At 37.0% G+C, this 12,041-nt stretch overlaps 1 protein-coding gene across 11 annotated transcripts in view; it reads right to left on the bottom strand.

Moving 5' to 3' along the window:
- The window catches only part of LOC149557109 (tubulin gamma chain), a 130,567-nt gene that overhangs the window by 90,653 nt on the left and 27,873 nt on the right, over positions 1-12,041 (bottom strand). For 6 of the 11 annotated variants that reach the window (XM_089831813.1, XM_089831822.1, XM_089831814.1 and 3 more), the window contains one exon: positions 9,484-9,710. The exons of 1 other annotated variant lie outside the window; for it this stretch is intronic. In XM_089831813.1, coding sequence (XP_089687939.1) covers positions 9,484-9,612 — 129 coding nt within the window. In that variant the 5' untranslated portion in view covers positions 9,613-9,710. Of the gene's footprint in view, positions 1-9,483; positions 9,714-12,041 lie in introns of all 11 variants that reach the window. 4 more of the 11 variants (XM_089831815.1, XM_089831821.1, XM_089831819.1 and 1 more) reach the window with 1 other exon arrangement.

The following is a 12,041-nucleotide window of genomic DNA, read 5'->3' as shown; positions in this document are numbered from 1 at the left end:
GTTGGCAAATCATATCCTTCCTAGCCAAATGGTGGTCTATATGGATGCAAAGCCTATGTGAGCCCACTCTAAATGAGCCAAGAGAGATACAAAGCACATGAGACCAGCCATGAGATGGGTACAAGGGACAAACACTAATCCCCTCTGAAACTCAAGAAAGTGCTCCACATAGAATGCCATCCTCGGGCACAACCCCCAAAGAGGACTAGTACAAGTAGTAAAAATATATTATCTATAAATGTTCATCATGATATGCATGTTCACCTCTTGTCGGGATGGCAAAAGATGAAGAGCACCCAAGGAAATACTAGAAAGGGGGAAGGCAATCGATATCAATCCTAGTTGAACCAAGAAGAAAATCAATAGCAAGCTTGGCCAGTGGAATCCAAGTGTGCAATAGCCTTTGAAAAACAATAGGTCATGTATGAATATCTGCGACATCCCTTAAAGGAGTTTGAGAAGCACCGCATGCGATGTAAGAACCAAACCAAATCAAAGATAGTACCAAACTCAAAAGGATGGGCCCCGAACTTAGCAAGGACAATAGTATGTGGAGTAGACTTTCTACATCAAATAACACACAGAAGGCAAAGTGTCTCGACCAGCTCCATTGAAGCGCACTCTGACTCCAGTAAAGAAGACCCCCAAACAATAGAACCATAGAGTATATTTCCAATCAAAGTGTCCAAAATAATTAGCTACGACATAGAAATAATGTCTTAAGCACTATCTCTCAACAATAGCCAGAGAGCCATAACCCTTGTTGATACGAGGTTGAACTGTTGGCCTTAGGCTGAAGTGAGGGCCAAAAAACTTGATCCCCAAATAAGTGTATGAAGAAGCAATCTCAGTCTCCTTGCCCTAGTAAAAACAAGTGGAGGTGAGAGGTCTTGAGGCAACTGAAGACCATCACCTTGGTCTTACCCAGGTTCACCGTCAACTATCGTAAATCCTAAAAAGAAGAAAGGCCATCCAGGAGTCTCTATAAGCCTTCCATAGAGGAGGCCATGAGGACCGCATCATCTGCGAAGAGCAAGATAGAAATCAAGACTTGGTGTAAGAAACAATCATCCTGAGGGAGGGAGTGCGCCTCAAGAAACCTTTCCAACTCATCAATGTATCATTAAAATAAAGCAGGACATGGAGGACAAGCCTATTTCATCCCAATAGTGCTACAAAAAGAGTCCAATAGCCCCTGAGAGGTCTAGATGCGACTAACCATTGTCTCGTAGAGCATCACGATGGCATTCAAGAAACTCTCTGAAATGCCAATGTCATGCAACCTCTAAAAGAGGGTTGGCCTAGGAGCTGAATCAAACGCCTAGCAAAATTCAACAAAGCAACAGTAAACCTTTGAGGAGCAATGATGTGCTTCCTCAATAAGAGCCCTAAGAGTTAAGATGTGGTCCGTGGTCTGAAAATCCAACTGGAAAGCCACCTATGCCCTAGCTCAAATATGTTTTCAATCAAGCTCTCTAGGAAGAATATTGTGTAAAACTGTGCCATACAATTTAGAGAAAGTGTGCCCATCGTAATGGTCCTGTCATTGTTGCGATCAATAGCTCGCCCAGCCTTATGAATCGGATGGATGATATGATGTGAACAAGAAAGGGGGAACTCGATTCAAATCACTCTAATGAGCAAATCTAGGAGGAAGAAGCCCAAAACCAAATTGTCATTCTTGAATAGTTTCACCTAGAGCCCTTTCTCATTTGTTGTCATGCTACTGTTCAAGGACCTAACCACCTTAGTGATGTTGATAAAGGTGAAATGGTGGCAATGGGTGGGAGAAGTGACAATGAAGGAAGGATGGTCAGGGATATCATAGAGGGTGGAGGTGCGGGAGACTAATGAGTTGTGGTCCACAGTGGGGTGAGGACCTGGGAGGAAACAAAGTGGGCCAAAAAGCCTTGGGGCATTGAAGGATCGAGAACCGAATAGACCAGCTACGATGCGGGATAAAAGTGTGTTTCTTGTAATAAAGGAAGTAGCAATAAGAGTGCTTCCTCTGCTCAAACGAAGTCAAGTGAAGCAGCGCACCATGGAAGGATTTGCAGTCCTCATCATACCACTAGTTAATTGTACCACTACTTAATTTGGCAAGAGATGCTCTGAGTAGGGGAGGAGGTCCAATGAGTGGTTCAATGAGGGAAAGAGAAGAGGGTAGCCTCCCAAATGGAAGCGATGAGGCGATCAAACCCAAAAGAGGCACTTTGGAGGGAGGGAAGGAGCAATCTGGAGGAAGGAACCACTTGAGGTGTAGTGAAGAGGTCTTGGTCCCCACAATCAAAGCTAAGAGAAATGCAAGAATGAGGACGCAAAATCAAGGGGCTAGCAGGGGCAGGCAGGGCGAAGGAGGGGGTAGAGGAGGGGGCAGGGGGAGGCCTGATTGAAAAAGCTAAGGAGGCCATGGTCAGTGAGGAGGTGAGTGATGGTGAAAAGAGTGAAGGCATGAATAAGGGAGGAACCAACAAGGGTGTAGTCAAACATACTCAAACCCCTACAACAAGGCCAACAAGTGAACGAACTAGAGCTAGGGAAGCTAGGAAGGTCATTGAGGATCACCAAGTCCAAGGACTCACACATCTGGAACACGTGGCGACCATACCTCATGAGGGGGGCCAAAGAATCACCTTAGGACCTCTGAAAGCAAAGGGGATTGGATCTGACATAGAGGTACACATCGGATCTGAAACTCTATAATGGAGGGGAGTCTACAAGTCCCTAGTATGTGCATAGAAATCACCAACAATATGAAAATCTCCCAAAGCAAACAACCTAGTAATGATGTCAAGTCCATAAATGGGTCCCCCTGATGGAACTCTAATTTCTTGAGTTTCCATTTTTAAATATGATGGAATATAATAGTAGTTTGCATTTTATAGGCCATATACATATGGAACTGAAAATAAACGAAAGCAAAGCACAAATAATTGGATTGAAAATCAATATCTCCATTCATAGTCATATCAGAATTGAGCATGAATGTTACATCTTTTGTTACTACTGTACAAATCAGAACATATGGAAATTAAAGGGTTCCTGGGCTTCACACTTATGCACTATCAATTCCTGGAGACTTGTAGACTTCTCAAAACCTTCCCAAGTCACATATTGACATACAACTAATTTAAGGAACAATGCTCTAAGTGCAGATTATAATCTGGAACCTTAGAAAATGAAATGAACAGAAACGGGAATGTTTAGCTTTTTCTTATCCTAAGCTGAGACAGACGTACACATTCAGCTCTCTACAAAAATATGGAAAAACATCGAAAGTTTAAACATTTGGAACCCAAGGTTATATTGCTCCCTTTAGAAAGATGTAATCGTGGAAAACGCATATGATATATCAAGTGAGTGGAAATCTTTTGGAGAATCATTCATCCAATGCCTGGTGACAAACAAAATGAACAGCTGGAGTGATTTGATGGCATGGTCTGAAGAAAAGATACAGAATATAGATTCCAGTCAACCTCCAAATTCATGAGAAGTATCATAGGACTAATGAAAATGCAAGATATATACCTAAGAGACTCTTATTAACCATCACCTATGGATGCAGTTCAGAATCAAGAGTGATGCATAGATTGATGGGTATCATTTGCTCTAGATGGACATTGATCTATATGCCTTGCGTATATGGATGAAGTCAAAGGTGAGGCCTCAAGATTTAAACCAGATGCTATACTTGACAGATCGTGTATGGACTGGATGCATTCGAATCATTTCAAGGATGCCGTCTTGGCTTTGAACGCATAACAGGAAGCCACGAAGTCAATAATGACTACGATGTGCGATGGGCAATAACGGTAGGAGAGGAACAAAAGAAAGTCAGAGAAGGATCACATGGACCATCTCACATCAATATTCCCCAAACTATACGTAGATTGAAGACATGAAGACCATGCAAAAATGAAGCCTAGTGCCTTTACGGACAGGTAATAAGGATTAATCGAGATGCAATCTTCATAGTGAAGCACACCCTGGTGTTTCTCATACATGATGTGTTTGCACAATATTGGAAGGATCTCTGCCAAAAGTCACCCGTGGATCCTTGCCAACCCTCAAGAATCAAAACTAAACCTTTGAAACTCATGGGTGCTGTAAAGAATAAAATTATTTCATTTCAAGCAATATACTATGGTCATTTAATTTATTAAATTTATGAAGAGGTGCCATTTTAAAAAGTTCAATAGGAATTACAAAAGAACTATTAATTGTAAAAGTGTGCCTTTTCCTTTTAAAGAGACGCAACTTTTAAACTAAAAGATATAAATAAGATATCTTCTTTTTTGAAAGACATTGACATTCATATTCAAACAATCATTCACATATTCTCAACAATAAGTATTTATATTGTTTTGTATGGAGGGATAAAGAGCTTAGTATGACTTTGTAATATAAATTCAATTATTTTATTTTAATGATAAAATAAAGTCTTTTGTTTATTTTTAAATGGCATGGAGATTTAAATTGCAGATGAATCGTCCTTTGTAATTATATTTTGGAATTCTGTATACAATTCAAATGTCGGATAAGTGGACATGGTCATTTAGCATTTTAAATTTGATCATCATAGATATAGTGAAATATTCAATTGTTTCCAAATCTGTGTCCAGTTTGTCTCCCTACCCAAGGAGTTAAAATTCAATCTGGACTAATTTAAGATTGCATAATATTTTATCTGTTGCATCTTGATTATTTAATTGTTGGCAAAAGTGTGTAAAACATTATAAGTTTGACGTGAAAATTCACTGAAGTTGACTCTATTGTCGGGATGAGCAAAGGCACTCGTCTTTTTATTGTTGAAGTCAAAAAATCTATAACTTCCTCCCTACAAGCATCAAATCCATTATTTAAAAATATTATACAAAACATCCAACCATTTTAAACACTCAGCATTCAGTTTCATATTAATTGAGTTCAAGGACTTTGCCAGCCAAAGAACTCTTCAAAGCTTAAATTCGCTTTAGAAAAACTTTGAACCAAGTGATCAAGTTCCAGGAGAAGGTCTACCCGCCTAGGTGTAGTGGAGCCCGAAGTGCAGGGGAATCAAAATGATTCTCGTTCATTGGTCAAAACTGATTGCATAATCCTATTGGAGAAGTGGCAAGGTCTTGAATTTCCAATTTGCAGTTTTGGGAACCAACACCCCCTATGGCCCATTATGTATAGCATATGGGGAGGAGGTTAGCAAAAAGTAACAAACGGCGATAAAAAGATCTTTGAGGCAAGAGGCCACTAAGGGAAAACAGATCCACACACACTTGGCAAAACTTTGAATGTACCACATAAGTTCCATTATGAAGCTGACTGTTGACAAGGCAAGCAACCCCGCTAAAACCCTTGACACCCCCAAAGCTCCGAACCTCATCTTTGTAAACCAACAACTAGTGAAATCCAATAATGCCACCAAAGGACTGGTTAGGTCTCTCATGGGTCTCAGTGACAAGAAGAAGATATGCACAAGCTGACCACATCCTAGAGCAAACTTGGCATAGACCAAAAGGTTTCATTGTCATTCCAGCAATTGACATATACGAAATCAACACTATACTCCTTCATGCCCAACCACCCTTGTGACCATCATTTGGCAATTGTAGCCACCAAAGTGCCCACCCAACCAAGGGGAATTATCATGAATCATTGCTCTAAGGTTCCTTATCCAATTGTTGTCCTGGCCTGCTACTGTTACAAGAGCTCAGGCCTATTTCAGTTCTACTACATGTGATTTAGAAGGTCCTCACAAGATATACCTTCAATGGTAGAGGAAAGAGTTTCCTATGTGCCTTGAGCACATGAAGTCTATCTGAGAAAATATGAAATTGTAGGAGCAAGGTAAAATCATATCCAACCCATGCCCTATCAAGAGATATATGAAGAAGCCCAAGCTTGTCACAAAGAAATGCATATGCCACATCCTGGCAGAAGGCCACCGACCTTCAAGTTGAGCTCTCTAGATCTTCTAGCTCTCTCATCAGTGAGTTTGGAGTGGGCATGTGCCTCCACCCCAGCAAGAGGAGGGGTTGTCTCACCCCCATTACATACCAATATCCATGAATTCAGCTGAGACTTGGTTTTTCTTTGAAAGAGGCTTGTATGTTGTCCAATTCATGTTGCTTTACCTTATTGTATTTAATCTCTGATACATGTTCAAAGTGTGAATTGAGTAATTGTTTGCATCCAGCAATTTCACAAATGACAGGAGAATGTAAGAAGTTTCAGTGATCTGATTACAGTTCAGGTCTAGTTGTTTCAGCTCAACACAATCTTTATTCTATATGACACAGTTAGCTAAAAGTTTAGTGAGTTTCTCTGAGAGGGCGATCATTGTATTCCTAGGAGTTTGGTTTTCTGATTTGAGCCTAGAAGTGCAATCCACCAATTCAAAAATGGGAGTAGCATCATTCTTAATGTGTTGGTAGGTTTGCAGTGGGATCAAAGTTACCCTCATGTCACCAGAAACAACCTCCATGATGTTGTAGCAACAACAATAGATGAGAGCATTGCAGGTAGAATCAGAGACAGTAAAGGTGGAAGCAATCAGGAGCCACAATGTAAGGGACTGTAGACAATAGACAGTAAGTTGGTTCCCTGTTAGTGAACAATGGAACAGCAATGTCTCCCATGTCAGTTTCCTGTTGTAAAATTTGCAAGTAACGTCTCATGTGCTGGTTTCCTGTGAACAATGTCGCGGTGATAGTAAAAACTGTAGTAATGACTGGGATACACTGCCAGGAACCAGTTGAACGTATCCAATTGAGAATGTCAGGAACATAAGATGTAACACTACAGGAGAGATTGTAAACAACAGCAAAAAAACACCCACACAACGTCGACCCAAGCTGAAAAACAAGGGGTAGGAGGAAAGCTTGTGTTCGAGCACAGAACAGAACAAACACAACAAGGTAAAATAGCCAGAAACAGATGACACAAAAGCAAAGATAGGATCTGCAGACAACTACAAAATGAAGCCCAAACTGAAGTGCAACCAGATAAAGGTGACATGGAAGCAAGGAAAAAAAAGACACCTGAACAAGCAAACAAAACTCAAAACCCAATGAGATGTTCATTAGATTCTTTCATATCTAGGTACAGGGGTACACCAACATTTTTGGACCTGGAGTTCAGTAAAGCTTGGGTACAGACATACAAAAATATTAAAAATATAAAAACTATACTTAAATAAATAAAATAGCCAAAAAACACATAAAATAGACAACTCCCAAAACACTACTGATAGTTATGATTGAAAATTCAAGAATCATCATAAATGTCAAATAATAAATCATTTTTTTTATGTATATGTTCAATCAACAATAATAAAAGCCACTGGTTAGACCAATATTGCACAGGAAAACACAAAATTAATTATTATATTGCAGTCCATCAAGAGCATCAAAATCATCAGTTGGTTCATTACAACCACAATCAATAGCCACTGCAGTACCACCACTGGCCACACTTTTGTGGCTTCCCTTTTACAGATGTGTCAACTAATTAAATTTAAGTAAAGGAAGCATCTAAGTCAGAATGCACTGATTCTACATTCCTTGTTAACCCTTCCTTAACTAGTTGGAATGCACAGACCAAATCCTCTGCCTTTTTCACAGCTAGTTCATTACAGTTTGTTGAGTAGATAAAAGAGAGAGAGAGAGTGTGTTTAAGCCTGTTAGACTTCAGCTTTTAACATTTTTTCTTTTGCAGGTGTAAGGCCTCATCCAACCAGCAAAAACTCTCAACATTGTACATGTATTTTTATTAATGAAGAGCGTGTGAAACATTTGGTAACACATTTATCTTGCATTTTCAACTATTAGTCTATTTGCGTCAGTTTTCTGCTCTGTACTGAGTTATTGTTAGTACGCTTAGCCTGCTGACACAGGTTTCTATAGTTTGTAAAATTTTCATATGTAAAAGAAAGGGGAACCAATACCAAAGTTTAGTTGACACAATATAATGTTGTGCTTTGTGTGGTTATTTCACTATTTTAGTTCAAGTTATTTTATTACTGTGAAGATTTGAGCTCCTAACACAACAGAGATATTTATTGCCAAATAAGGCCCTAGTCAAAACAACCTGATCTTTACAGGTCATGATTAAGAAACTAATATGCACTGCATCCAAAAAAGGAGAACTCATTAATTTGGAAGAATTTTTAATTCATTTAGAAAAAAAATTACCGCTACATGGAATCTTCATATTGTTTTACACCATGTGTTTATATTATATTACACAATATAGTTCCTAGGCCATTGCCCTGTAGTCATATCCTATTGACAACAAAGTGTTGCTTCATAATCACTCTTTTTGGTCACAGGATGCTCCCTTAAAATATAAAGTGAGAATGAAGATAAATATCAAGTAACATTAGCCTTAGGAATTAATGCTCTATGAAAGCCTGATGGTGGTCATATTTTTTTCTTTCTCATTTAGGGTCTAATAACTATCAATTACACTCATATCCTGCAGTTATGCAAGTGAAAATTCATAAAGTCTCAGGATTGAGATGGTCAAGTTAATTCCATTTAATAAATGCAAGAGTTCAAGAAAGTCGAATGTGTAGGTCAAACCCTATACTCAAAGCATAAGTTGACACTTAAAAACCTAGACACAGTAGACGGGTCTGTTAGGCTACTCAACAGAGAAGAATATATATACCATCAATTGATAAATGTGCAATACATTGTTGCCAGAATTAGCTGAAGACTTTTGGGTGCATAATATCATTTTCTTCATTACCTAATTTATTGTCATTGTGTTCCCTAACCATATTTATTTTCATTTTCTTCACAAGCTGCAATTGAACTGCATGATATTTATGTAAAATACTACGTTGAAACATTAACCCTTGGATTTCTACGTGGCTTCTCTCACATTACTGACTTAGTCTGGAGCTGTTCGAATAAAAGGATTTGATGTGTTAATTATTATATTAACACATAACTACTTTCGAAATTGTGTTCTATCATATGCAAGAACATGTTGTGTTATTAGTGCTAGCATGCCCATTCCTTTAAGCTGGGTGCATTTGCAAGTGCCAGCCATACAAAAAAAATCCTTACCTGGAGCCATGCTTGCTGCAAAGCTGCAATTCAGCTATTTATTTTAAAACAGTCTTAACGGCTTCCTTCAAATGCTTATCCGTCAAAATTACAAATCCAGAGAACAAAACAACATAGCTTTGACATGAAAGCAAATGGAATAACATCAACTCCAATAAAATTTTAGCTTAAAACATTTTTAGTTCAATAAAATATATAAATGGCGTTACAGTATTTGTTAAAGGCCGATCAGTTAAGCCTCAAACCTACAACAAACCAAACCATAGCACTACAAAAGTTCTTACAACGTCCAATTTAATGGAAAAATTAAATCTCAAGCCTAGAAACATACAGAATATTTTGCAATGTTCCCACAGCTAAAAGAAAAACTAAATTGTGACACAATTATTAATTAAGATAAGGCAAATAGAAATGCCTGTGTGGCAAAATCTTCAAGAATGCCTTCTTTGCTGATGCCGTGCTCAAGGCAGAGCTGCTTCCAGAACTCCATACCTATCTGGTTTCCACATTGCCCTACTTGCAGTGTTATGATCTCCCGAGGCATTTTTCTTTTCCTCTTCGAAAGCAGAACCAAGAGGGAAGCCTCAAATTGCAGTAGCCACTTCAATGTAATTGAAGCAAGTGCCACATAGCAACTATTCCCTGCTATTGTGACATATTTGAAAATGGAGTTAATATAATGTTACTATTAATTAATTTCATTATTGCACCCCAATTGAAAATTACTAAATGTGTATTGACTAGAGCTCTACAATGATTAAAAATTTGAGAAACTGTTTTATTAGTATTTGTAGGTCAGAGACACATCAATATAATAAGCATACTCAACTTTTATGAAAACAAAATCAAGGAGGATAAGATGGTAATGAAATTCAATTTGAAAACAAAAAACTAAGATGGAAAGTATGACAAGAGCTGAGAATTAATGCTTTATGGAAGTTTTTAAGAAGTTTGAACATGTTACTTACAAATTTAAGGGCAACGAGTCTCTTTTATTAAAAGAAGGTATATGATATTCAATGCTATTGTAGTAAAAATGCAATCCATAAAATTACAGTACTTGAAAAGATGTGTCAACAACCTAAAATTCTATTTAAAAGAGAATCATATATATTAGAACATTGTAGTATTTCTTCAATGGTCATCTTAGTTGGTCTTTAATTTACTATATAGTTTCTATTTTCACCTTCAATTCACAATTGTTTTATAATAGAAACATCATCTTTGTAAATATATATAAGCAGTTTCCATCTCCTCCGTTTAATACAACAATAACATCAATTTGCCATAACATGGTATCAGAGAAAGTTGATGGGATTTCATAAAACTTAGCGATTTTTTAAGAAAAATAGAACTTCTTTTGATTTAGAATTTTTTCCAAAATTTTGTTTCCTGATTTTCTTAAATAAAAATTGTTGGAGGTAAATCACAAGCCTGGTCGAGGGTTTTGCTCATGCAATTCCTGGTTTGAGAAAAAGTCTGATTTTCGAGGGTTGCATGTACTTACATGTTTGTTGCATGTACTTGCATATGCTTTTTGTGAGTTGCATGTTGCTTGCATGCACTAATTACCATGCAAAATCTTGTGTTTTTCGGATTTCCAGATTAAGCTTTCTCTAATGGATTTCCATAATGTTTTCCCTTTAAAAAAATTGATGGGTTTTCATAATTCTCCCTTAAAAAATAGGTCATGGATTTTCATACTTTTTTCCCATAGCAAGATTTTTGATGGATTTTCCTTTACATATTTATCCCTTAGAAAATATTTTTTGAGTTCTCAATTATTATTCTCCCTTTATAAAATTTATAGTGGATTTTAATAATGCTTTCCTCAAAAAATTATCGATTGATTTGTTTTTAAATTTCATTCAAAAATTATTTGTTAGGTTTTAATAAGTATTTCCTCAAAAAAAATATTTCCTCAAAAAATACTTGTTGGGTTTCAATAAATTTTTCGTCAAAAATATATTTGTTGGGTTTTACCATTTTTTCCTTAAAAACGAAGTTTGGCATCTGTTGTCTAGTTTTGATCAAATATTCACCTCAAAAACCATGTTTAGTATGATAGATTTTTCACCACAAAAATCATGTCTGGTTTTTTAATTTTTCCTCAAAAAAAAACCATGCCTTATTGTCATGGACCCCATTCATGTATTTACTAGTGCAACACCAAAACTAGGGTACGTTGGGACAAAGATGTCATGACGAGTTTTAGGGACGGGGAAAATGGGCCTCATTTTCAAGACAGCAGAGGCACAACTAGGGGATAGCGGCAAGTGGTGGATGGGGCAAGGACGGGTGTTGTGAAATGATGTTCCAATAGAACATACCAAATTAAAATACTCGAATATAGCAGAATTGCAACATGAACTAGAACCATTGAACATTCAACATAGTAACATATTATGTACCCATTAGTAACATTCAAAAACAATAATTCAACTACCCATCCAAGCAACGACATGATTGTGGAATGGCAGGGGGGGGGGGGGGTACTTGGGTACTCAAGTACCAGGTGTGGGGACTTCGAGATTTTGGAGAGGGGTGCGAGTCCCCATGTTACATTGGTATTTACAATTATATTAAATAAATATGATGCATGCACTTGTTTAATCAATTGATAGAAAACCTAATATTAGACTAATTTAGTAAATCAATAATCAATTAATGTTATATCAATAGTCAATATCAATGCATGAATAAAAATACAATTAAAACAATCATTAATGCGAAGTGTATAAATATGTATTAATCAAATCATCGACAATAAACATCTTATTAATGTTAAGTGTATTAATAGAATAATTTGTAATACGATATATTTACAATTAAATTCTCAAACAATCACCGATCAATGAAACAATGTTAAAAGGGTTGTGCCTGATCATATAATTATTATAGTTCTTGGGAAAAGCACATTAAATTACCAAAGAAAAAAAAACATAAAGAAAATCAAAACCTTTGCATTTGGAT

The sequence above is a fragment of the Cupressus sempervirens genome, chromosome 5, assembly GCF_028749045.1.
Source record: "Cupressus sempervirens isolate cs-2001-9-10 chromosome 5, ASM2874904v1, whole genome shotgun sequence".
NCBI classification, from domain to species: Eukaryota; Viridiplantae; Streptophyta; class Pinopsida; order Cupressales; family Cupressaceae; genus Cupressus; species Cupressus sempervirens.
This window is presented reverse-complemented; position numbering and strand designations above follow the sequence as displayed.